The sequence below is a fragment of the Baudoinia panamericana genome (assembly GCF_000338955.1).
Source record: "Baudoinia panamericana UAMH 10762 unplaced genomic scaffold BAUCOscaffold_9, whole genome shotgun sequence".
Taxonomy (NCBI): Eukaryota; Fungi; Ascomycota; class Dothideomycetes; order Mycosphaerellales; family Teratosphaeriaceae; genus Baudoinia; species Baudoinia panamericana.
In genome coordinates, this window is record NW_006911265.1 from 329,368 (window position 1) to 352,989 (window position 23,622).

Below are 23,622 nucleotides of genomic sequence, written 5' to 3' on the forward strand. Positions count from 1 at the left end.
GAGAGCTATGACTCAAGCAAACAGCCCATCCTGGCTGTTGTTCCCACTAGCCAACTGACTGACATCCACATTCTTCCCCTCCATTAGCACGGCGTGCAACTTCCCCTTGCCACACCTGCCCACATACTGACAGGGCCGTGACCGCTCGCACCACTTCTCCTGACAGCTACTTGCCGCCCAAAGTTCCGTGCCTAGTGCAAACACAATCAAAGCAGTGACCGTGCCAACCAGCTCGATAGAGTCCAAGTCCTCAGCCAGTGGTAGTAGGATTAGCACGATAGCAATGCAGAACCGCCATGCGAGCCTGTACCGTTTCTTTAAGCGCAAGCCTGAGATCTCCTTGTGAACGTGAGCCAGAGAGATCAGGCCCATGCAAGCTAGTGCAAGAGCGAAACCGGCGCAGTAGAACCAGCGCGTGCCCACACGGATTTCGTGCTCGGAGCGGACTTGGTAGGTCTCCGTGAGGTCTTCAACATTAGCGTGCGTGGTATCAGTGGCTACGACCAGCCTACTAAGCGCGCTGCCTCCCAGCACGAAAGCCATAATGAAAGGCAGGTGCGCGAAGGACCAGAGCATTGCGCTTGACTTTGCTCTACGGATGGCGTGAGTATGCAGGTTCGAACCGTCGACTTCGAAGTACAACCAATTGAAGCAGAATGCTTGAATGAGTCCCAGCACAGCTTTACCAAAGAAGGCATCAATGCCGTTGACGGTGCTCTGGTAAAGTAGGGCTACGACGGTGTAGCCGAAGACCAAGGTAACGAACGCGTTCATGCGCTCAGTGCGGTGCTCGATATTTACAGCGGGCCAGAACTGGAATGTTTTCTCAAACCAAGCGCCGAGACTACCGGACACACGCTCGCAGAGCACCTTGGTGAAAAGGTACCAGGCTGCGCCTGTAAGGTCAACCAAGAGAGCCATCCAAATGACGATGAGCTGATTCGGCCAGGAGACGTAGATGCTGCCAATCCAGAGTGCGGCCCCAACGACGGTACTGAGGACGTGATACAGCATGACTGGTTTGATTGTGGGTATGACAAAACAGATGATCAGTAGGTAGCTCGCATTGAAAAGGCGAGAGCACAAATAGAAGCCTATAAGAGTCGGGTAGGTGGTGACGAATGCCTGGGTTATGTTCGTCGTGTAGCCGAAAAGGCAGACAAGCAGAAACACGATGCTAAAGCGTTGCACGATGTCGTCCGTCTCGAACCAGGATATAATCTGCGCCATGTCGTTCCAGATTTTGTAACTGAGGGTAAAGGTAATAACGAAGCGAAGTAGGGACAGACCTGTTGGGTCTTCCGAAGCTGCATCGCCGTTGATCTGGAGGATACCGACGTAGAGCAGATCGACGAAGAGTTCGAAAGACTGCACCTCCTCCGATCTTGAGGCGCGCCATAAGATGCCTTTATGGAAGTATTGTCGGAGAATGGGTCTTTTGAGGAGCTTGAGAGACGTTGCTTGACTGCTCTCAGCACCACTTGCCAGGCTACCTCGCTTCTCACTTGCACCGTCTCCGCTCCGTGACCTGGATCTAGGCGTGGAGATGCCACTGTTGACATCTGGTACTTCATCTTCGTCCTCGTAGCTCCGAATGCGTGCACTATAGCCGAACCGATCGAAATGCGCTTCAAGGCTGACACCATGGGTCGTCACCCTCTCGAGCTCATTGCTCAGAAGGTCAAGCTCATTATGCACGTCACGGAAGCGCTCATACACCTCTGCATGCTGCTGCATCAACTCTGCTCGCCTACCTTCATGATGCTCCCGCGCCTGTCGCACGGCTTCCAAATGCTCTGGGGTGCCCGAGATGTAGACATCAAACTCGTCCTCATGATGCAGCCGGGAGAGGTTAAGTCGTAATCGCTGCGCTTCCTCTGGATCTGTTGCTACATGTATTCTCTTGCCGGTTGGATGTAGGAAGTGACGAAGCTTCTCCCTCGCGCGCTCGCCATAGTGTCGGGGAGGATGGCCTGGTCTTGGATGCTGTGGTGTCTGCGTGCCTTCCGCAAAGGTTAGGCCGGAGGCCGCTACGGCTTTCTCTGGGTCGGGGAGATTTGGCGTGGTCATCCTGGGTTCCACGCCTGATAGGCTCGTACGTCCACCGCATGCGAATTGGAATCCGTGAAGAAGTTTGCCCGAATGAGCGGCATACTGAGCAACGAAGACGGTGGGATGGAGGAAGATGGCAGCTCCCAATGCCGCCAAGTGAGCCAAGCAACTCCAACGCCACAGACTGCGCTTACACATGCTGAATAAGAAAGGTGCAGAGGAATTGAGCAGCCATATCTTCGCTTGACTCTTATACTGAATGGCAGGGTCAAGCACAAAGCGAGCGCCAATGCTTCTGTACAAGCCGGCTAAGATGAAAATACACAGCATGATCTTCACAACCTACTCCTCTACCTCCGCTCCATGCAAACCTGCCGCTCTAGGCTGGTCGCCGATGCCGACTTCCCCTCCGTCCTCACTCTCTCTAGCCGTCGTGCCGGACAGTCTCGGCTCGTCAGCACTCTCATCGTGCTCGCCGTCACCAACAGCCGCAGTGGCCTCAGTCGGTTGTTCATCGTCAAGCTGCGCCTTAGCAGCGTCTTGGCGCATGTGCTCGTCAGCGTTCGGATCTGGGTTCGCACGAATGCCCGCAGGCATAACGGGCGGTCCGTCTTCGTCCATGTCGAGCTGGTACAGATACGTTTCCCACAGTTCAATAAGCTGTACCCAGTCAGTAATCAATGTCTATATCGAGCACGAGGAGAGCCGTACCTCTTTCTGCGCCTCAACCGCACTCTCCAAGAAAGTCTCCACGCCACTTTTGAAGTCTTCAACTTTCTCCCTTTCGAATCTCTCCAACTCTGCTCTCATTAAGCGTCCCATGTCCTCAAACAGAAGCCGTTGACTATGGACCTTTCTCTCGGCCTCCGCAACATCAGCTTGCATCTGCTGGATCCGGTCTTGCTGCGATCGGCCTGCTCGCAGCAGCTTTTCTTGTTGCTTCCTGATATCTTGCAGCCGCCCTTCTGCGCTATGCCAAGAGTGGAATGACTTCTGCCGCTGCTCGAAAGCCTTCTTGATGCTGCCGATGAGCCGAATGTACTCGTCGATCACGATGCCAAGGGTGAGCATGTCCTGCATGGCCTGGCGCGTGTATAACTCACGGACACGGAGTTGGAGATCGCCCAGTGCATCCAGCGGTCCAGATAGTGACGGAGACAGCTCCACAGCTGCAAGACCATGCAATGACACTGAAAAATCACCGCATGCTTCCGCCAGGCCTTTTCGCTGGCCGACCACGGCGTCCGTAGACTTTTGCAGAGCTTTAAGCTGGGTTTCCAATGCGTCCAGATAAATGCGTCGATCATGGAACCAGTCATCGTGTTCAATGAACTTGCCTCCTGCTCCGCCGGACATGCCGAGACCGCTCATGAAGCCACCTTTCTGCTCTGATGCCAGCAGAGGATCCCTGCCGCGGTCTCTGTGCTTAATGTCCACATTGAAGCTTTCACTTTCGAGGAAAGTCTTAAGGTCTCCGTCATGCTGCAACACGGGATGCGCTGCAATCTTGTTGAGCATTCTTTCCAATGCCATCCGCCTGCTCTCAACAAATTGCGGATCGAATCTTCCCACCGCTTGCTTTTCCGGAGGAGGCGGCACGACAACGCCCGGACTGTTATCGTGCAATCGTTCATACAGCCAAAGAAAGTCTCGGTAGCGACGAGTGACGGTAAAGCTAGGCGTGTTGTACGCTTTAGAGGTGGTACGAGTGATGACGGAGTAGACAGTGTGGCTGTTGGCTGCATTGCCAACGGTGTGCGGATCGCCCACGGTAATGGAGAAGGTGGGTTTGGAGGCTTGCTCAACGGGTAGAGATGGTGGCTGTTGTTGTTGTTGTTGGTGCTGGTATGGCCGCTGTACTGCCGGTGCAGCTCGAGCGCTGCCATTGAGAGATGCTTCCGAATCTGCTGTGTCTGGCAGGTGTAAAGATGCTGCTCCCGGAGTAGGTCGGGATGAGGCGCGAGTTCTAGATGCTATTTCTTTTACCGGTGGTGTTGGTGCAGGTGGCTCGTCTGATGACTCGACACCTAAGGGTCCGAGCGGGCCCATCGAGTCGTCCAGCGACTCAAGGGTGGTAGATTGCGTGAGGTTGCCATATCGCCGCGGTGTCCGTGACTTTGAGGGCGCTGGCTTGACACCGGCGGGTGTTGATTGTTCTTGGGATGGCTTTATTGGTGAATTCTCTTCTAGATACCCGTCAATACCTCGTGCGCTGCTTCGCGGATGTACCAAGCTGACCATTTGGCGCCTCATCCTCTGCTGCCTTGACGGGCGTGGACGCTGATGGCACGTCTGGGAGACTATGTCAGCACGTGCACTTTTAGCAGGTAAGTGTACCTTGTTACCGTCCCATGGCGATCCTCCTTCGTCCATTGTACCCCAAGGATTTCCGCTAACAGCTACATGTCCTGCCATCCTACCGCGAGGTAGCTATGGCAAGGTTACCACTGGCGAATAAGCTTTCCGCGCGCCGGTCGCTGCCGCACGGAGAAAGCCGTGCTTGGTGTAGAACCATAGCTGGAAGCTCCACGTTCTCTGATGAACCAACCCTAACCTCAACTGGTGAACCCCTGGTGACAGGTCGATCTCGCCTGAGGTTGCGGATTAGCTCCCGGGCATGGGATCGTGTTCACTGCTGTAGGTTCTGTGTGTCTTAACAGGCAAGTCTGATAGAGCATGTGGAAGCACATCAATGAAGGACACAGCACACTCCTGCTGCCCTCCTGGCCAGGCCTCAACTACATGTATCACTAACGCCTACTCGCGTTGAAGGGACGGTATACCCACTGAATGTGCACGAGATGTCGCCTACCAGGCTCTGTCCATCATGTGCTGGGTTGGATATCCGTGCCCTGTTCATGGCGGCTGCGAAAGCGTCACCAGGTTCACCCACACATTGGGCACCGCCGCTCAGCGATCGCTCTCGCCGACGCCGGGACGGTGTGTTTAGATTCTATCAACTGCACGCCAATCTCCGGGTACTGAAGGAGTCGGCCAATTGGTGCGACTTCTGCAAGGCTATCTGCACACAATTCTTACGGTTGCGCGAAGGCAAGGAGATCACAGACGAAGAGCTATCGTCTGGGGTAAGTACGCAGCCTGTGTATCTAGATATCGATGACTGGGAGCTAGGGGTTTCTCGAGCCCCGCACGTTATTGTGACGCAGTACTCACCGATGGAAGATACCGACACAGGAGAGGAGCCCGTTGGCAGACGCCTTGCCTACTTCGAGGTATGCGAGACGCCTGGTCGCGAGCCTAGCGAACAGCGAGAGCTCTTCGGCCGCGTCCAGGCATCTAGTCCGCTTGAAACGCCTTGCATTGAGCAGGCGCAGGCCTGGCTTTCTGATTGTACGCATAGTCACGCACTGTGCAATCAGGTGCCGCCTTCGCAACATCTACCCACCAGGGTCTTGGATGTGAGCCACGAGCCAGACAAGGTCTACTTGATTAATGGTCAAACGCACTCAGGCAAGTACGCCGCGTTGTCTTATGTTTGGGGTACAGAGCCGACTTTGATCCTTACGGAGGATGATCATAACGGCAAAGGAACGTTAGAGAATTTCTACGCTGGCCTCGCACTACCACAACTTCCGGGAACACTTAAGGATGCAGTAATTACTACCCGCATATTAGGCCTTCGATACCTTTGGATTGATGCAATGTGCATTATCCAAAATTCTGCGCAGGATTGGGCAGCGGAAGCCGGACGGATGAGCCAGGTCTATCGCGGGGCTGCGGTAACTATTGAGGCAGCGTCTGCTTCCAGGGCCGGTGACGGATTCTTGCGGCCACGCGTAAGCTCGAAACCGTACGTCGAGCTTGAGTGGCGATCGTCGTCGGCCGAAGTACAGAGCGTGCAGATGCGCCCCATCTACGATATATCGGAGACACAGCTCACGAGTACTACCATCTTCTCGCGTGGGTGGACCCTACAAGAGCGACTGCTTGCGCCCAGAACGCTGAGCTTTGGTGAGCAGCAAATATCTTTCGAATGCGCTGAAGGCTACAAAGACGAGGCGGGAAGGCTGGCCATGCTGCCACAGAGCACAGAATACTACTTGCTCAAGCGAAGCATGCTTGACATCCGGCAGAGCCAAGGCGTCATCTTCTCTACCATGCGCTGGCTCGCAGCGGCTCTGGGGTTACCTCGCTTTCAGCTCTACACTCCATTCGGCCTGTTTGAGACTCACCGTAAACTCCTCATCTACCGTGATCTGTACGCCTCTTATGATCTCTACTGGCGGCTCATTATCGAAAGATTCTCCGACAGACAATTAACACACTCAAGAGACCATTTACCTGCGCTATCTGGGCTTGCAGCTGAATTGCAGCGTGCCACCGGTGACACGTACTGCGCGGGCTTCTGGTGGAGCGACCTGTTGCCTTCGCTTGCCTGGCGCACGAGCCAACTCATTAATGCGAATGGCATCCAAGCGGACGGCTATCTGCCGAACTCAAATTATCTGGTTGATGATTGGCCAGCTGGTATCCGTGCAACTGAGTACGTGGCACCTTCGTGGTCATGGGCATCTGTTCGGAGCCCTGTGAGATGTTTTAATGAGCGTGGTCAGCTAGGCCAGCATACACCTCTCGCAAGAGTTCTTCGAGTGGACCTGAAGCCTCGCTTTCTGGACCGCTTTGGCCTGCTGGACCACGGCTACCTGGACATTAAAGGCCCTGTCCTACCAATTCCTGATATCTTCCGCCCTTGTCTAGCTGGATATCAGCACCCTAACCTCCATCAATATGTGCGCCAGCAGGTATTGCTCGACAACGATAGGGCGTCCGAAGTGTACCAACATCACCAAGACCTTGAAGGGGGAGAACAGCCGGAGTATGCGCTGTTAAAGCTGTTGACTTGGAATAGTAAGCTGTATAAGGAGCCAGGTACTCAACTAGAATGCTTGCTTCTCGAAAGCTGTGATCCCGATTGCAGTAAATGGAGGCGGCTTTGCCAACTGACAGTGGAGATGAGTGGGTTCCTTCTCGCTATCGAAGACTTCCTTCGGCGACAGCAAATGGTGACTTTCAAGCGGGACCTGGGAGGCAGCAGCTACGATCCGTCTGATGACAGAGCCGATGCGACACGCCGACAACATATAGCCCTTGATATAGCTAACGCGGAGTGGAAGACGCAAGTGCTTCGCTTGTGCTGAACGTATTTGCCGCTGGGCGTGCTGGGCGTGCCAACTTGGCAGCGAGGTGTTGTCGAGCCTCCGGACTGAGCAAATGGTTCTCTCCACTCCTCCATGCCGTAGCGAAGATGATCACTCAATCTGTATTGTGCTGAAGACCTTCCTGGGTGCCGGAGTGTTTTCCTGTCTATCGTTCTGCGCTGTATTTCTCGAGGTTTGATGCATTGGCATTAACTTTCGGCGCCGTCCGGGTTTGTGGCGCGAAATTGCGCGACTGACCAATCAACGAGCAATTCGGCACTCTCCTGCGCTTCACTTCATCCTCACCACTAGCCTAGAAGGTCTTATCATGCACTCGTGAACAGGATTCGCTGGAGCACATACGTAAGCTCTCCCTCTTCAAGCATTGAGGGAGCGACAGACCTCCAGTGAGCTGGTGGATAATTGAATCTCCATTAGCGTTGGCATTCTTGCCTGGCCAAAAGACTGACCTCAGGAGGCGGCTCTCCAGCCGCGGCATGAATAGCTGTTCGTTACGCGCTCGAGTTCAGCAGCTAGCATTCAAAATGTGCTCGGCTAAGGTCGTTTAATGTTCTCGGCCGACAATTATTCCTCGCTCGCTGCATACAAGCTTCACGAGCCGCCGGCTTCCACCTCCCACTCCCATCAGGGCTCCACCAACGCCCCTTCCGCCGAGATTTGGCTTCATGAGCCTCTTTCCATCCTCCCAATCACGACACTACCCTCATGGTATCGAGTATGTCTTGACGACGGAGGCTCTCCACTCACTGTGATGAAACATCGGCATCGTCTCCACTTGCAGTCCCTGAGACTCGTCTATGGCATTCTTGTCTCATGCATCAAGGTCACCATGAGGCCCAAATACAGGGCGCTCAGACGCTGTATAAGGAGCCCTCCCTGTACATTCCGCCGCAGCATCAACATACTCTCACGCTTTTCAGGTTTTGTCTGTCCCTACTGATTGCTGCGCGATCCACTCTCTTTGTGTTTTCATTGACCCGAGTCGCTCATTTCGTTGCAGCACTGTCTCTACCATCATCCCACTATAGGCGTTCACTGGATATTCCTCGTCAACGAACAAAATGCGCGGCTTTATCCGACTAGCTGCGCTCTTCGCTCTCACCCTTACAACCGGATCGCTGGCCGCTCCGGTGGTAAAGGTGCACCCAGGCGGCGTTCATGATATTGTGATCACAAGCAATAACACTGTTAACGCAACAAAGCCAGCACCTGCGACGTCTTCGACAGGCCCGAGTCGCATCAAGGCAGTTCGAGACGTCTCTACGAACGGACAGCTACCACTTGCTCTCATTAACAACCTTGACGGAAGCGTCAACGCCTATGTCACCGGTCTCAGCAGTAATAACGAGCTCGTGATGCTTCAGCCTAACGGGCAGTGGTACTACCCAACTGCGGATCCCAGCCAAGGCACGCCGCAACCGATCAATGCGAACATAGCGATTCCACTTGGGCCGCAGGGAAGCACCACAAACGTGATCCTGCCTGACTATATAAGCGCTGCAAGAGTCTGGTTTGCCGTCGGCGAACTGCAGTTTTTCACCGTCTACTCCGGCGCGTCGAACGGACCATCTCTTGTCGAGCCGTCCGCCGTTAACCCCTCCGATCCTAGCGCAGCGGTGAATTGGGGCTTTGTTGAGCTTACCAATACGGAAGAGGGTGGCCTCTATGCGAACATCTCTTATGTCGACTTTGTCGGCCTAGTGCTTGGGATGTCACTTCTGTCCGAAGATGGCAGCACTCAGACTGCTCTAGGGTTACAATCAGATGCTGTCTCGGTAATCTGCGCGGCTCTTGCGGCACAGACGGCGCAAGACGGCCAAGCTTGGGACGACCTATGCCAGGTTGACGAGAACGACAACCCGCTCCGCGTCATCGCTCCAGGCGATTTCCTATCCACGAATCCAACTGCTTTCAATGAGTACTTCAGCGAATACATCGACGCTGTTTGGGCGCAGTACGAAAACAGCCCGTTGACGATCGACACGCAAGCCGCGGCAGGAGAGGTTCAATGCACGGTGCAGAACGACCTCCTGACTTGCGCTGGGGACAACAGAGGCTATGCTAAGCCTACTGCCAGTGATATCTTCGGTAGGTCAACAATGCTTCGAAAGCTGTTACGAGCAAACACTGACAGTACGCAGGCTGTAATTCCGGACCCTTCGCGATCTTGGATGGCGACAACGCTGTACATTATGCAGTCGTCCCTCGCCTCTGCGCCGCCTTCGATAGATCTACCTTGACTTTGGAAGGTGGTAGTGTTCAACCTGGTCTATCATCGGCAGACTACTACCAAGGCACACGTGAGTAATCTGCGCCAGCTCTGGCGTCGTACTGCCGTTCATGGCTGATTGCGCCGCTATAGCTACGAACCACTACTCTCATCACGTCCACATGCATTCTATTGATGGGAAAGGCTATGCTTTTGCCTACGACGACGTGAACCCGAGTGACGACGTGAACCAGAGCGGTGTCGTCGCTGATGCGAGCCCGCAGGTGCTCACGGTTACCGTTGGCGGACCAAGCACAAGCTAAGCGTACATTCTGTGGCGCCGCTGTTTTCACTGTCGACGATGGCTGGCAGCGTCTTGAAGTCGCGTGGGCAACGGACGGTATGACAGCGAGCATTGCGCTTGCGGTGTAGGAGGACAATCGACGTAGCGTCGTTGGAAGATGACGGCCCAAGGTCAACGTTGAGGATCAAGGCGTGTTCAAGTGGTCATAGTCTTCCGCTCCAACATAGATTCGCGCAACTGAGACCACGCAAGCTTACGCTGACTTTTGCTCCTTGTCCGGGTTTCCGAAACTATCAAGGCTCGGGCATGAGACCCTCTTTTTCTCCCAAAGGGGAAGTAGCAGGCTTCCGGAAAATTATGCCGCCGAGCATCGAACCATCTTCTCCACACAGTCCTCGTCTACTTGCATTCGAGGGCATTGGGAGCTTCGACTCCCTTCAACTACCTATACGCAACATTTCGACCACAATCAGATACCCAGGATCGCTAATTCATCCTTGCCATCACTACTTACCATGGTCTCCGCCACAGAACTCGCCTACTACGCTACCCACCCCACCGAACTGCGCTCCATAATTCAATGGAAGACCTGGCACAACCCTGTTCATGAGCGCGATGAGAAGAAAGAGTCGCCCGAGCTGAAAGAATGCTTCCGACAGCTCGGTCTCACATCCCGTTCCTTCGCCGCTGTTATACAAGAACTGCACCCCGAACTTCTCGTACCCGTCACACTCTTTTACCTTGTACTAAGAGGGCTAGATACGATCGAAGATGACATGACGATAGCGATAGAGGAGAAGGAGCCTTTACTGCGGAACTTCCACGAAATCATTGACGACGAGCGGTGGACGTACAACGGCAATGGCCCGCATGAGAAGGATCGAGAGCTACTGGTCAAGTTTGACAACATTACGAAGGAGTTTGTGAAGATTAAGGAGCCGTACAAAGTCATCATCCGGGACATAGCGAAACGCATGGGCAACGGTATGGCAGACTATGCGAAAAACCAAGATCTCGAAGCCAACGGCGTGCGGACGATCAAAGACTACGAGCTATACTGCCACTACGTTGCTGGTCTAGTGGGTGAAGGTCTCACGCGATTATTCGTGGAAGCGAAGCTAGCCAACCCAGCGCTATTACAACGACCGGAGCTCATGGAGTCCATGGGCCAATTCCTGCAACAAACGAACATCATCCGTGACATACGAGAAGACCACGAAGACAAGCGATACTTCTGGCCGAAAGAGGTGTGGTCAAAGTACGTCCCCAAATTCGCCGACCTCTTCTTGCCCGAGAACAGGGAAAAAGCACTCCACTGCCAGTCGGAAATGATCCTGATAGCACTTCGACGAGCGGATGAATGTCTGTTCTACATGGCCGGCGTGAAAGAGCAAAGTGTCTTCAACTTCGTCGCGATCCCGCAAAGTATGGCGATTGCCACGCTAGAGCTCTGCTTCCAGAATTACGCCATGTTCGAGCGCAATATCAAGATTACGAAAGGCAGCGCATGCCAGCTTATGCTTGAAAGCACACAAAATCTCCAAGTCGTCTGCGACGTTTTCCGACGGTACGCGAGGAAAATACATCGGAAGAACAGTCCGCGCGATCCTTCGTTCTTGGAGATCAGCATTGCCTGTGGCAAGATCGAGCGGTTCATCGAGTCCATCTTCCCAACACAGACCGCTAGAACACTACCTCGAGATGCGAACGGGGCGGTCGTGAGCGCGAACGGCGCGGCGGTCGGACCGGATGGAAAACCTATGACGCCGGAAGAGATAGCGAGGAAGAAGAAAGAAGATGAGGAGACAAAGTGGGATATGATCTACATCATGATCGCGGTGCTGGCGGTGCTGGCGCTCATATCCTTCTTGATGGTACGTCGTCCTCCCACAAAACATCCGCGCATTACGGAAGCTTACTTACCTTCGCTTATTTCTACAGATCGGCGCCGCATACCTAGCAGGCGCCCGCTTCGACCTCGCCATCAGCGCCCTCAAAAAGGGCAACTTCTTCCCGCCTAAGAATCCGCAGGGAGTCGCCAGTCTGGCCAGTCAATTCGAGGGCGTCGCCTCGAGCAGTCTTGCTGCACCGAATGCGGGTCATAGCGAGTTATAGTTCAGCGCCCTGTGTTGTCAAACTCTTGTACAGCAAGTACAATTGTACAGTACCAGTACCACTGCAGCCCGCTCCCGCCCCAAATGCAGGTTCCAATGCGCGTTCTACAGCACGGATGTCAAATTGCAATGCAGCCCCATCCATGGCTTCCGTTGTGCCGCTCGAAGAAGTGCTAAGAGAGATACTTTTGCGTCGCATTACACTTTGGCCTGCCTTCACATGGAGGTGGGTCTGGAAGATGATGCATACATTGGAAGACGTTGCGCCCGAGTGCAGCCGGAGCTTCGAATTCTATTGTCTCGGGCGCTTGGCGGCTGGGGCGTAGTTGCCTGTATGCGGACCGCCGAGTGAGGCGCTGCGGCTCGGTCACGTGACGGCTTCTGCTTGGACGTGATTCGCTTGGTTGGGTTGGCGGCCTTGTGTGGCGTTCATGCTTCAAGGGCGAGACCATGCAAGCATAGCAACAGGGGTGCTTTTAAAATGTGACAATGGATCGTATAGCTCGTTTTTCCGCCTTATGTTGCCTTTTCGATTCTACCTTGCAGCCGGGCAACAGCATGAACATGCACCGCAATCTGCTGCAACGAGGATAAGTATAGCGCAATTTCCCTTCCTCCTCCTTTCTGGCGATCTGCAATGGACTTCGACTTCCTTTTCTACACCCACTCTCCACCAAGACCGAACAAGCCTTTGCCCTCCACATCTTCTAGAGTCACTCCACCATGTCAACCACAAGCAGCTACCGCCCGGCCAACCGTGCCTACTCTACGACAGGCGCAGGCAGTAACAGTGATGTGTACCTACCCGCCAGTAGCGTGTACTCCTCCGCCTCCAGCTCCAGCACCAGCAGCCGCCAAAGCCGCCTAAGCTCATCAGGCACCTACCAACCGCGCAGCCACGCCGGCTCGCACATCGGCATGACCAACGCCGGCATCTCCGACCCGCGCCAACGCATCGGGTACGTAGAGGATATGCCCGCGCCGGATTGGTTTAGTAGTGGTGCAAGTCGGGATCCTTATGAGAGGCAGAAGTGGGCGGGTGCCAGGAGGGTGGTTGATAGCGGCTTGTTTGATGGGGTGGCGACTGCTGAGAGGCGGGAAGGTGATGGTTCTGTGGTGTCTTCGTCGGTATCGCCGTTCGGGCCATCTACGGTGGCATCTTGGGAGGTTGGGCCGGAGGATTCGATCTCGCAGGTTTCGGGTCAAGGCGGGGCGCGCGGCCGAGGAAGGCGGACGAAGGATTTATGATGGTAATGCTGTTCAGGCGATATTTAAGGTGGGCCGCGGTAGTGGAATCGCGTCGGAGCAGGGGCATCTCGTCCACTATGAGTGGAGCGATGCATCGCCTCAAGGAGAACAATCTCGGTGCTGCTTGCTTCGTGTCATGCCAGAGTGATGCGAAGGCGCTTTTGCGCAGTAGATGCTATGGAGTGGCGAGCAATCGTTCGCAAATGCTTTCCCATGAAATCTAGTGTCGTCTCGAAAGGCGATCTCATCTCACGTTCCGGCAGGCTGCTCGCTCGCAGGAGCAGCCACCTTCTCCTTGAACGGTTGACGGCACATCGGACATTTGCCTTGACTTGACTCGGACTGGATCCAGTCGCTGATGCAGTGCATGTGGAAGCAGTGTGTACATGCTCCGATTACTAATGCCGTCGTTAGTCGTCAAGCGAATCGACGTTAGATTATATGTGTGTCTTACTGATCGGACAATCATCGCCCGGAAACTTGCATTTGGCACACGTTCCCTCGAACTGCACACGGCAGATACCGCAGGTGTCGTCGGAGTCTTCGGGGAGATCCCACTTCCACTCGGCGACGGCGTGGTAGTCGGTGAAAGTCACCTTCATCTTGACTGTTGATACTCCTTCTGCGCAGGCATGGTCTAGGTAGAGTGTTTGTGTGGGTATCAAAATATTGATGCTCTTCCCAAGAAGGAAGGACCCTGGCCCCTCCTCTCCCTCATGATGGAGTGAGGTGGGGGAGAAAGTTGCGTGCTTCGAATGTCCAGCTTCGTCTCTTTCGTTCCGCGACCGAGCATGATTGGAGAGAGTAGAAACAGCCACATGAGTTTGAAAGCGACCATGCTACCAATCATCTCCGAGTAGCCAGCGCCGCGCAATGGCCACAACCCTCCGCCTCCTCCGCCGCCCACACATCCACATCCACCCTACCCTCAGACACAGCACCACCAGCAAGTCCACCATGGCCCGCCCCTTCCACTCCTACCTCGTCACCCCCGCCGACCTCTCCACCGCCCTAAAGCAGAATCCCAACAGCACAACCTCCACCGGCCCCAGAACCGTACCAGTCTGCGGCAGCTGGTTCCTCCCCAACGACCCCCAACGCCGAACCGGCTTACAAGTCTTCCGCTCCGCGCACATCCCCACCGCCCGCTTCTTCGATTTGGACGCCATCTCCGACACCTCGAGTCCGTACCCGCACATGCTTCCCTCCGCCGAAACCTTCCGCGAAGCCATGTGCAGTCTGGGCATCAACCGGGAAGATATAGTCGTAGTCTACGATACCGCCGAATTGGGAATCTTCTCCGCCCCGCGCGTGGCCTGGACCTTCCGCGTCTTCGGACACCCAGCCGTACACGTCCTCAACAATTTCAAACTATGGGTCGAACAGCACTACCCCACCGAAACAGGCGCGGCGCAAGCCGTCGAACGAACCGAGTACCCCCTCTCCCACCCGGACATGAGCAAAGTAATCCCCTTCGAAGAAATGAAGACCCTAGTCTCTACCCGCCACCACACCAACGAACCCGCAACCCCCTCCACACAACCCCAAATCCTCGACGCCCGCTCCCCCGGCCGCTTCGCCGGCACAGACCCCGAACCCCGTCCCGGTCTCCCCAGCGGCCACATGCCCGGTTCCATCTCCGTCCCAGTCCCGGACTTACTAGATCCTACAACAAAAGCCTTCCTACCCGCTGAGGAATTGAAAAGAGTATTTACGTCCAAAGGAGTGGATCCGAGTAGACCGTTGATTTCGAGTTGTGGGACGGGTGTTACGGCTGCGGTGGTGGAGACTGCGCTTATGGAGGCCGGGTTTGGCGGGGCGGAGGCAGAGGCAGAGGGAAGCGGGAGGAGGGTCTATGATGGGAGTTGGACGGAGTGGGCGCAGCGGGTGCGGGAGGGGGAGGGGTTGATTGTGAAGGGGTGAGAGTCGATTCTTATTCTCCCGTACGTTTTGTCCCCGAAAGCGTGGCGTTTGGCGCCTGTGGCCTGTGCTGGGCAAGAGATACCCTTTGCTGGCTTTGCGTAGGCATATCTTGTATTTTCCGGATAACATCATCATGACTGCACTATAGGAGAGTATCTATGCCGCGCCTTTTTTGTGCTTCGCTCGCTCGCTCGCTCGCTCTCCCATCATAAACCCTCACGCAATCACCAAGCTACGAATCAAAGCGTCGCATCTATCACATCTCGGGGGCCTTGGCCGTCAGCATGCCACACCCACCCACCGACCCACCCCTCCCTCCACTTACTCCCCCCCCGGGTTCCCTACACCTCCGCGTTGATTTGTTGGCTCACGCACTCAAATCCAACCCCAAATCCTCTTCCGCCGGCACGACACGCAGGGTATTCGTATGCCCCATGCCGCCCCGCCACCCCTGCACGCACACCACCGCGGCGCCCTTCTGCAGCACGCCCAACTCAATCGCGTGCATGATCCCCCACTTGAGCCGGTTGTCCACATCCTCCTGCCACGGGCTCTTCTGGAAGTCCGGTTTGGGTTGCGGGTAGTGGAAGGGGTAGACGCCGCGGTACAGGTGCGAGTAGCGGGAGGCGCGCGCGTTGCGCGTGACCATGATGATGGGGCAGACGGGGCGGTATTTGGAGATTAGGCGGGCGGTGTTGCCGCTGTCACACACGTCTGGGTTAGTCACCGGGAATGATGTGTTTGTGGGGGAGGGGAAGGGGGGCCGGTTGGGTATGGTGATGGTGATGGTGATGGTGATGGGGAGGAACTCACGAAGTGGTCAGGCAGAGGATGGCACCGGCATTCTGCTCCAAGCTCGCCGACACGGCCGCCATGGCGCACGTCTCCGTCGTCGGCACCGGTCGCGGGGTGAGACTCCTCAACTCGTCGAAGGCGTTGACGTAGGGGATGGCGACCTCGGCCAACAAGCACGTCTCGTGCATCATCGTCACCGCCTCTCGCGGATAGTTGCCCTTGGCCGTCTCGCCGGACAACATGACGCAGTCCGCGCCGTCGAGGACGGCATTGCCGACGTCACTGACTTCCGCCCGCGTCGGGCGCGGGTTGTACGTCATACTCTCCAGCATCTGCGTGGCGCAGATGACGGGTTTGCCGGCGATGTTGCACTTGGTGATCATCATCTTCTGCGCGATGAACACCTGCGCCGGCGGGATCTCGATGCCCAAATCCCCTCTCGCAACCATCACCCCGTCGGTCACTTTCAGGATCTCGTCGAAGTTGTTGACGCCCTGTTGGTTCTCGATCTTGGCGATGATCTGGATGTCCTTCCCTTCCTCGCCGAGCACGTCGCGGATGTGCAGGATGTCTTCCTTGCGGCGGATGAAGGAGGCGAAGACCATGTCGACGTTGTTCTTCACGCCGAAGCGGAGGTCGGCCTTGTCCTTTTCCGACAGGGCGGGGAGGTCGACGTCGGTCTTGGGCAGGTTGACGCCCTTTTTGCTGCAGATCTTGCCGTTGTTGACGGCGCGGGCGCGGATGGTCTTGTCGTCGACGACATCCACGACTTCGAACGCCAACACGCCGTCGTCGACGTAGATGGTCCGCCCCTTCTCGATCACCTTGGTGATGTTCTTGTAGTCGACGTACATGTTCTTGTTGTCGCTGGCGGTGGCGTACTTGTCGTCGGTGGTGATGTTCAGCTCGGTGCCGGCGGAGATGGGGATGTCCTCGTCGCCGGGGGTGTTGCCGGTGCGGATCTCGGGGCCCTTGGTGTCGAGGGCGATGGCGACGGGGCGGCCGGGTTGCGCCTTCTCGGCCTCACGCGCGTTGTCGATGACGGACTGGTGGTACTCGTAGCTGCCGTGGGAGAAGTTCATGCGCACGACGTTGAGGCCGGCGCGGCGGAGCATGTTGATCTTCTCGGCCGAGTTCGTCTTGGGGCCTGTCATAGCATACAGTCAGTGCGGTGGTGGATGTTGCCGGCGGCGGGGGTGCACATACCAATGGTGCAGATGATGCTCGTGCGGCGGAAGGCGGTGGGTGGCTTGTACTCGGTGTTGAGGTTCGACAGCCATTCTATCCGCGTCTTGCCATACGCCTGGTGGGCGAGGGAGTCGGCCATGGTGCCCTGCCCTTCTTCACTTGTTCTTTCCCTACGCCGTGAAGCTCAACGTCAGCTTGTCAGCGCTCAACCGCGTCGAGTACCGCACGTACGGGGGAAAGAGACAGCACGAGGAAGGTGCTGTGTGACGGGTCGGTGAGGGAAGGGGTGATGGACAAGCTGAATTGATCTGTTGCTATGGGAAGAAGGAGGTGTTGACTTGTCGGTGAATTAAATTTCTCGATGAGCTCCTCCAAGCAGACATGGAGCTTCGGCGCCCCCCCCTCCACTCAACCAACGCTTTTGTCGCTAATCGATACCGCCATCCCCTTATCCCACCCTCTCCCACATCAATGACGTTCTGCCTGGTCGTCCATCACAGCCTACATCAACACTTTGGAGCTTTTCCTCCAATGCCCCCAATCAAATCCCCAATCAAATGGCTCGACATTTTGCCTGATCCTTATATGGATGTCTCACGTTCCTGACCGCCATGAAGAGCTTAAGATGCGCTAGAAAGAAACCCTGAATCCGCGCGCCTTCCACGCGCGAAAGCTACGTAATCCCATTGCCTTTCGCTACCACCGTAGGCGTACGCGTGAGCACTGCGCATATCACAGCACAGTCAGCATGCGGCGTCCCATCTCCGCGACGACAGCGACAGCCCGAGTGTCAATCAATAGTTGGATCCGCGTGCCTGCCATATACGGTTAACGTACAATTACTCGTGGCCCGAAGACTCCTAGTCGCCTGTCCTTAGATCAAACTCGGTCTGAACGTGCGATCAGCCGGGCACGTCTGTCACTGCAGGGTGGTTGAACGGTCACCCCCATTTGGGAAGAGGAGTCCATCAAACAGAAATCGTAGTGAGAGACGCCGGCTATAGTCCAAGAAGGACAAGCGCCGCTATATATATCGGCCCGCGCAACAGGCAGTATCAACATGGTGGTAGGCATGATATCACGGTCTGGCTCGCGCAAAGATCGTTATACTAACGACTCCCCAGCTCGGCCGCCTAGCCCACTGGACCTTCGACGCCGTCCTCCTCTCCGCCTTCCTCGCCGGCGTCCGGCGGTCGACCGGTCTAACGTACGTCTACGTCCGTCATCTACTCCCACTCTTCCCCCCACCACCTTCCCTCCACACCAACCCCCTTTCAACGATACATATCCCATTCTGTCCAGCGTGATGACCGTTCTGACCTAACCTATCCAGCCCTAGTCTCAAACCCGACTCCCTCTCCGAATCCCCCGGCGTCAAGAAGTGGATCGAGAATTACCTCTGGGTGGGCGAGTCGATCATGGATCAGAGCGTGGCGTTGATGAGCTCGAGTGGGTATTTCGAGCGGAAACGGTAGGAAACGACGGTCTGCTGGCTGGGGAGGGGTTGGTTTGATAGGAGGGGATGGTGTACGCGGGAGTCTGGGTGGAGTCTGGATGGCGTTGTTGGGAGGGTGGTAGTGTGGGTTATGATTTATGCACGTCAAGTCAAGTCCAATACGTCGCGTCTCAAGAATTCCTGGAGCAACTGGTCTTGGACTTCGGGCGACATCTATCGGTTCTCTACCCGGCTATGTGGCCATGCAGGGTCTGTATCTCATATCCCGCATGACGGACTCCTGACCATGTCATGCGGGCGAGGCTGCCGGAGGACGAGAGTGCCGTGTGGGACTCAATCCTCGCCACCTGCATCTGCGCCTCTCACAAGTCGCTTGAGGACTTCGTGCTCCTCCTTCAGCCCATCTGCAACAGGCTCAAGACCATGCACAAACTGCGCCACTGTCAACGTATGAGCAGCAAGGCTGCCGTGGAGCTCCAGATTCCTCCGAGACAGCTCGCCCATCGCCTCGCTCCAAGCGACCTTCTGAGCAGTGGCGACAATTGCATTCCCTGCGAGATTGTCCTTGACCGCCTGGTTCTCTAACGTGATTGCTTCAATCTCAGTCCAAGACTTCTGCTCCCGTGCCCGCCACCGCCGCTTCGAACACCGCAGTCGATCGTACTCAGCCTTGAGCTCTTCATGCTCGTTCTCGAGGTCAATATGATCTCTCTCTCCACCTCCTCAAGCTCTTCATCATCGGCCTGAACCGTACGGTACTCTTCCAAAAGCTCATCGTACGCGCTGCGTTTGCGTTCGAGCTGCTGGCGTAGCTGCAGGGCCTTCCCGTCGGAGCTCCGAGATCAGGGAGCCTTGCGTGGCCGCTGTCTGCGCTGTGTCAATTCGAATGGATTCAGGTTGTAGAGCGGCAGGACTTGCGCGTCTTCAGCCGACTCCTGTTCCGTAGCCAATGTAACACCCTGGGTGTACGAAGAATGAGTGACGGTAGCCTGCGTTAGATGTGATGGGCGCGTGCCCGCCACTGGCATCCTGCTTTGTGAATCGGGTTAGAGCATGTTGGTCGGGCCCGTTGTGTTGGTTGCTGCAAAAGCTTGTCTTGTATTTGAGTACGATGGTGAGCCGTTGCGGGTCCTCGAACGCCATGTCTCTTGTCTGTTATGCGTATGGAAATTAAGCGGGCAGAAACATGCGTGTTCAGCATGTGAGAAGCTGACCTGTGTATGCAAAACGAACGGACTCCTACGCATCACCTAAGGAAAGAGCAGCTAAAACTGAAAGTGGAAGGCACATTTTTCTGGAAGTGAGCGAACATATGAAGACCAATGGGTTGTGTGACGCGAGGATGTGCTTCGGCGGCGCACCTTCAGTAGTCAAGTAGTCCCAAGAGGGTCAACTACCCGAACGGCCTCTTTCTCTCGTAAACCTCCTTCTCAACCTTCTCCACCTCCACCGGTCTGTTCTCACCCAGCGCCATCCTTACAGCGTGCGTTGTTGGGTCGATGTCCAGCTCTCGCACGTATACCGCAACCTACTTGGTATCACCGAGTATGGCAGCAACCTCTTCCGAGGGGATGCCTTTGGCTAGTCGGTATATCAGTGTTATGTCCTGCCGGAGAATATGTGTTTCTCTCACTATCCGGGAAGAGCATCACATCATCATTGCTCCAACCAGCCCTGGGTGGTATGGCCGAAGGACGAGCACAATGGCATGGGAATCGACTAGTGCTCCTCGGAACCCGACCGGTACAGTTGCTTTCATATGGATGGGCGCAGCTGCTATAATGTGAAGCGCCCAGCGCCGGAGAAGATTTGAAAAGCAATGAACACGCCGATGCTGGTCAATCCAGTCGTGACGGTGCTGGGGATGACGAGCAACGGTGCACGGCACTGCGCAGCCCCATCTGCGGCCGAACATGGCCGCGAAGAAGGGGAGAGTCAGGGTGCCGAGTGTCTGATGTCCATCAGCTGTCAGCGCTCCAATCTGTCTCCTGATGTTGATTTTGCTGAGCAACACTGGCACCGCCCGCCTGGAACAGCCCGTTCGTCGTGGCTTCAAAATTCGCCGCATCTGCATGGGTGTCGATACTCATGTACTTGATGAAAGACGGCTGGCCTGCGTCCGTCAGTGCCTTGGAGGAACCAGAGGTGTCGGCAGGCACCTACCTAACGCCGTGCCGGTGATACTTGCATTAGGTTGTGCTTGTAGCTGATTGAGCCTAGCCAAGCATATATAGGAGAAAGATGATGTACGCATTAACCTTTGTGCGGTGCAGAACCTTACCTTTCTTCTGCCCGAGCCATGACTGGGAGATGTTGAGGGTAGCAAAAGAGACTGAACTGAGGTGGAAGCTCCGAAACGGACAGGAAAATATGAGACGGGTGATTGACAGCAGGCATGGGAATATATGTACCGTACGGTCAACGGCCTGCGAGTTATATTTGTGCTGAAGACAGCCAGTGATGTTGTGAGTGGGAGTCTCTGTTGGGAGAGCCAGGTAGTGACAGAGTGACCTGTGAAGCTTATCCCCCGACTTCATGTCGAAGATACATTGCCCAACGCAAAGCAAGGTGCAGAGATGGCGAGGGAAGACATTAGCCCCGCAAGGAGACCCTCCGGCAGTCAGTTGTCGAAATATCAGGCCACCAGGATGGCTAGAGTCCATCAAAACGCCGTAACAACGCGGCATCGTTGTCTGATCGTGCCTCCAGCGATCCAAATCTATACGCGAACTTGGGATCCGCGTGGGCAACACCAGTTCGTGAGGTCTTGGGCAGTTCCCACGGACCAGGTCAGGCTTAGACCTCGCATCAATTGTCGCAGAGCTCATCGGCTCTTACTACATCAGAGAATGTCGCCGGCGGCTTGCATGTTTGCTGGAAATGGCTCAGACAACATGGCTGCAATTTGAAGTTAACAAGTTGCCAAGCTGCATTGTTGTCCGCTTGCGAAATGCATATCATATAGCAGCGTGACTTTTGTCCCGTCATCGCCTCACTTTCTACCTGTCTTACGACCACAAGCAGAGATGCAGGAAAACGCTGTCGTTGATCCATGTCAGTGGCGACAGGTCAATCACAAACTTCACGTTCACGCTCAAGACACAGTGTGGCTAAGCGGGTGTGGCGGCGCGGCACCCTTCACGTCAATGTCATCCTACGACGCTTCACTCAACGACACGTCGTCATTTTGCGGTAGTCATTCCCTGCGTCTCCGGTCCCATCAACGAAAACCAGCGAAACAAGCTGCCATACGCGTCGCGGGCCGAGTGCCATTGAGCAAGGTTCATTATGTGACGTCAAATTCGTCATAGTTCTAGCTCTTTGCCGTGGCCACAGAACACTATTCACTTGAAGAAGCTTTGGTTTGCTATGCTTGGCATTTCTTAACTACTACACCCTCCTCGTCGCTTACATTCGTAGTCTTTCAAAGGACTTATAGTTCGTGTTTAGAGAACTTGTGAACAGCTTTTTGGGGAATTTGTGCAGATTAACCGCAACATGGTGCACCAACACGGAGACGAGCACGACATCCCGGACGAGCACCATGTGCATCGGTGAGTGCATGACACAAGTGAAGCGTTCATGGTACAAGGTCTCTAACGTGACATGATAGCCCCGGTGCATGGCTTCCAGCCGACCACCGGACTCAGAAGGCCTGGCTCGGCAACCAGATCGACGAGGCTGCGAAGCACAAGAAGGAACTTGTACCCGTTTTGAAGGACTTCAAAACCTTCATTGAGAGCAACTCCCGCATCTACATGTACTTCAACTCCATGTTCAGTGAAGTGCCAGTCAAGAAGCCTTACGACAAAGACCCGACCGGACACAAGCAAATCCGGGACTACCCCCACATGCTTGAAATTCTCAACCACACATTCACCACTGCACCCCATTGGACGGACAAAGCAGAAGCAGTGGGGATGGTAGGTGTCCCGATGTGCGCCATCTTCGACTACCCGATGGGTACTGCATCGGGTTATGCGGCTTTCCTCGACCCTGAGGTCAATGTTCACTTGAAGAAGATTCTCAACGAATGGGGCAAGTTCCTCATGTCCCCGAAGTCCGCAGAAGTGCTCGGTGAGCACAACTCGGGCTGGTTCAGCCCTCACGGCAAGAAGGATATGATGGAGGTCGCCAACGCCGCGGCCGGGACTAACCACTCGTTCGAAGACTTCTTCGTCGTACCCGACCCGAAGGCCAAGCACTATGGCTACAAGTCGTGGGACCACTTCTTCACTCGCGAATTCAAGCCCGAAGTCCGTCCCGTCGCATCCCCAGACGATGACAATGTCATCGCCAACGCCTGTGAGAGTAAAGTGTTCAACGTTGCGACCAACGTCAAGCTCCGCGACCGCTTCTGGATTAAAGGCCAACCTTACTCCGTCTCGGACATGTTGGCTCACCATGAGCTAGCAGACAACTTCGCCGGTGGGACCGTGTACCAGGCCTTCCTGTCCGCTCTCTCCTACCACCGCTGGCACTCGCCCGTCAGCGGCACCATCAAGAAGGCCTTCGTGCAAGACGGTACCTACTTCTCCGAGCCACTGTTCGAAGGTCTCGGCGACCCCAGCACGCAGGAAATCGACCGTGGTGGCATTAGTACTGGCCAGGGCTACTTGACTGCGCTTGCCACCCGTGCCATCATCTTCATTGAGGCGGACAACCCGGCTATCGGCTTGATGGCTTTCATCGGCGTAGGTATGGACGAGGTGTCTACCTGCGAGATCACAGTGAAGGAGGGCCAGCACGTAAAGAAGGGCGAGCAGACGGGGATGTTTCACTTCGGCGGAAGTTCCCACGTTTTGCTATTCCGCAAGCATGTCAAGGTTGAAGGCTTCCCGCAGCCAGGGCGAAAGGAGAACGTGCCAGTGCGGAGCCACTTGGCTACAGTGAAGCCGTAAAGTTGGGGACGTTGAGCAGATGGTGTGATCGTAGTGTCTAAGGACTGAACGACGGAAATGATCAAAAGTATAGACGGCTCAGAATCGGATTGCTTAATGATTACATGCCTGTAGTAATAAACACAGCACCACAGGCTTCAACGAGTAGTCCCAGTTTCCGATCGTGCTACTCTGGAGTCATACGTTGTTCCGTGAGCGTGGTCCGCGTTATGCGGCAGCTAGGAGTGGTCTCTATCTACATCGTTTCATTCT

General features: G+C 55.4%; 12 protein-coding genes across 12 annotated transcripts; 7 read left to right on the forward strand and 5 right to left on the reverse strand.

The window, feature by feature from the left end:
• Window positions 1-12: 12 nt before the first annotated feature.
• On the reverse strand, window positions 13-2,250 carry BAUCODRAFT_124086 (uncharacterized protein; the record flags this gene model as incomplete). Its single annotated transcript, XM_007680137.1, has 2 exons — window positions 13-1,973; window positions 2,100-2,250. The coding sequence occupies 2 exons, from the start codon at window positions 2,248-2,250 to the stop codon at window positions 13-15; spliced, it is 2,112 nt and encodes a 703-aa protein (XP_007678327.1).
• A 19-nt stretch (window positions 2,251-2,269) lies between these two features.
• Window positions 2,270-4,484, reverse strand: BAUCODRAFT_35680 (uncharacterized protein). Its single transcript, XM_007679825.1, has 4 exons — window positions 4,398-4,484; window positions 4,291-4,344; window positions 2,764-4,238; window positions 2,270-2,712 (listed from the first exon to the last, which is right to left on the reverse strand). Exons 1-4 carry the CDS (start codon window positions 4,423-4,425, stop codon window positions 2,395-2,397), a joined length of 1,875 nt encoding a protein of 624 aa, XP_007678015.1. The 5' UTR covers window positions 4,426-4,484; the 3' UTR covers window positions 2,270-2,394.
• A 124-nt stretch (window positions 4,485-4,608) lies between these two features.
• Window positions 4,609-7,351, forward strand: BAUCODRAFT_35681 (uncharacterized protein). Its single transcript, XM_007679826.1, has one exon. It carries the CDS (start codon window positions 4,854-4,856, stop codon window positions 7,209-7,211), a length of 2,358 nt encoding a protein of 785 aa, XP_007678016.1. The 5' UTR covers window positions 4,609-4,853; the 3' UTR covers window positions 7,212-7,351.
• Window positions 7,352-7,951: 600 nt separating this feature from the next.
• Window positions 7,952-10,121, forward strand: BAUCODRAFT_35683 (glycoside hydrolase family 64 protein). The gene is made up of 3 exons (XM_007679827.1): window positions 7,952-9,320; window positions 9,374-9,532; window positions 9,595-10,121. Exons 1-3 carry the CDS (start codon window positions 8,294-8,296, stop codon window positions 9,762-9,764), a joined length of 1,356 nt encoding a protein of 451 aa, XP_007678017.1. The 5' UTR covers window positions 7,952-8,293; the 3' UTR covers window positions 9,765-10,121.
• A 139-nt stretch (window positions 10,122-10,260) lies between these two features.
• BAUCODRAFT_73663 (uncharacterized protein) lies at window positions 10,261-11,860 on the forward strand (the record flags this gene model as incomplete). The annotated part of the gene is made up of 3 exons (XM_007680005.1): window positions 10,261-11,460; window positions 11,521-11,619; window positions 11,687-11,860. The coding sequence occupies 3 exons, from the start codon at window positions 10,261-10,263 to the stop codon at window positions 11,858-11,860; spliced, it is 1,473 nt and encodes a 490-aa protein (XP_007678195.1).
• Window positions 11,861-12,447: 587 nt separating this feature from the next.
• BAUCODRAFT_549107 (uncharacterized protein) lies at window positions 12,448-13,543 on the forward strand. Its single transcript, XM_007680138.1, has one exon. It carries the CDS (start codon window positions 12,583-12,585, stop codon window positions 13,105-13,107), a length of 525 nt encoding a protein of 174 aa, XP_007678328.1. The 5' UTR covers window positions 12,448-12,582; the 3' UTR covers window positions 13,108-13,543.
• An 87-nt stretch (window positions 13,544-13,630) lies between these two features.
• On the forward strand, window positions 13,631-15,200 carry BAUCODRAFT_35686 (uncharacterized protein). Its single transcript, XM_007679828.1, has one exon. It carries the CDS (start codon window positions 13,981-13,983, stop codon window positions 15,028-15,030), a length of 1,050 nt encoding a protein of 349 aa, XP_007678018.1. The 5' UTR covers window positions 13,631-13,980; the 3' UTR covers window positions 15,031-15,200.
• On the reverse strand, window positions 15,130-17,331 carry BAUCODRAFT_35687 (uncharacterized protein). The gene is made up of 3 exons (XM_007679829.1): window positions 17,032-17,331; window positions 15,844-16,972; window positions 15,130-15,731 (listed from the first exon to the last, which is right to left on the reverse strand). The coding sequence occupies exons 1-3, from the start codon at window positions 17,150-17,152 to the stop codon at window positions 15,398-15,400; spliced, it is 1,584 nt and encodes a 527-aa protein (XP_007678019.1). The 5' UTR covers window positions 17,153-17,331; the 3' UTR covers window positions 15,130-15,397.
• A 742-nt stretch (window positions 17,332-18,073) lies between these two features.
• On the forward strand, window positions 18,074-18,488 carry BAUCODRAFT_149620 (uncharacterized protein; the record flags this gene model as incomplete). The annotated part of the gene is made up of 3 exons (XM_007680139.1): window positions 18,074-18,079; window positions 18,138-18,220; window positions 18,347-18,488. The coding sequence occupies 3 exons, from the start codon at window positions 18,074-18,076 to the stop codon at window positions 18,486-18,488; spliced, it is 231 nt and encodes a 76-aa protein (XP_007678329.1).
• Window positions 18,489-18,802: 314 nt separating this feature from the next.
• On the reverse strand, window positions 18,803-19,943 carry BAUCODRAFT_149621 (uncharacterized protein; the record flags this gene model as incomplete). Its single annotated transcript, XM_007680140.1, has 2 exons — window positions 18,803-19,153; window positions 19,893-19,943. 2 exons carry the CDS (start codon window positions 19,941-19,943, stop codon window positions 18,803-18,805), a joined length of 402 nt encoding a protein of 133 aa, XP_007678330.1.
• Window positions 19,944-20,430: 487 nt separating this feature from the next.
• On the reverse strand, window positions 20,431-20,770 carry BAUCODRAFT_149622 (uncharacterized protein; the record flags this gene model as incomplete). The annotated part of the gene is made up of 3 exons (XM_007680141.1): window positions 20,431-20,582; window positions 20,633-20,685; window positions 20,751-20,770. The coding sequence occupies 3 exons, from the start codon at window positions 20,768-20,770 to the stop codon at window positions 20,431-20,433; spliced, it is 225 nt and encodes a 74-aa protein (XP_007678331.1).
• Window positions 20,771-21,967: 1,197 nt separating this feature from the next.
• BAUCODRAFT_73227 (uncharacterized protein) lies at window positions 21,968-23,370 on the forward strand (the record flags this gene model as incomplete). The annotated part of the gene is made up of 2 exons (XM_007679968.1): window positions 21,968-22,023; window positions 22,083-23,370. The coding sequence occupies 2 exons, from the start codon at window positions 21,968-21,970 to the stop codon at window positions 23,368-23,370; spliced, it is 1,344 nt and encodes a 447-aa protein (XP_007678158.1).
• Window positions 23,371-23,622: the final 252 nt, after the last annotated feature.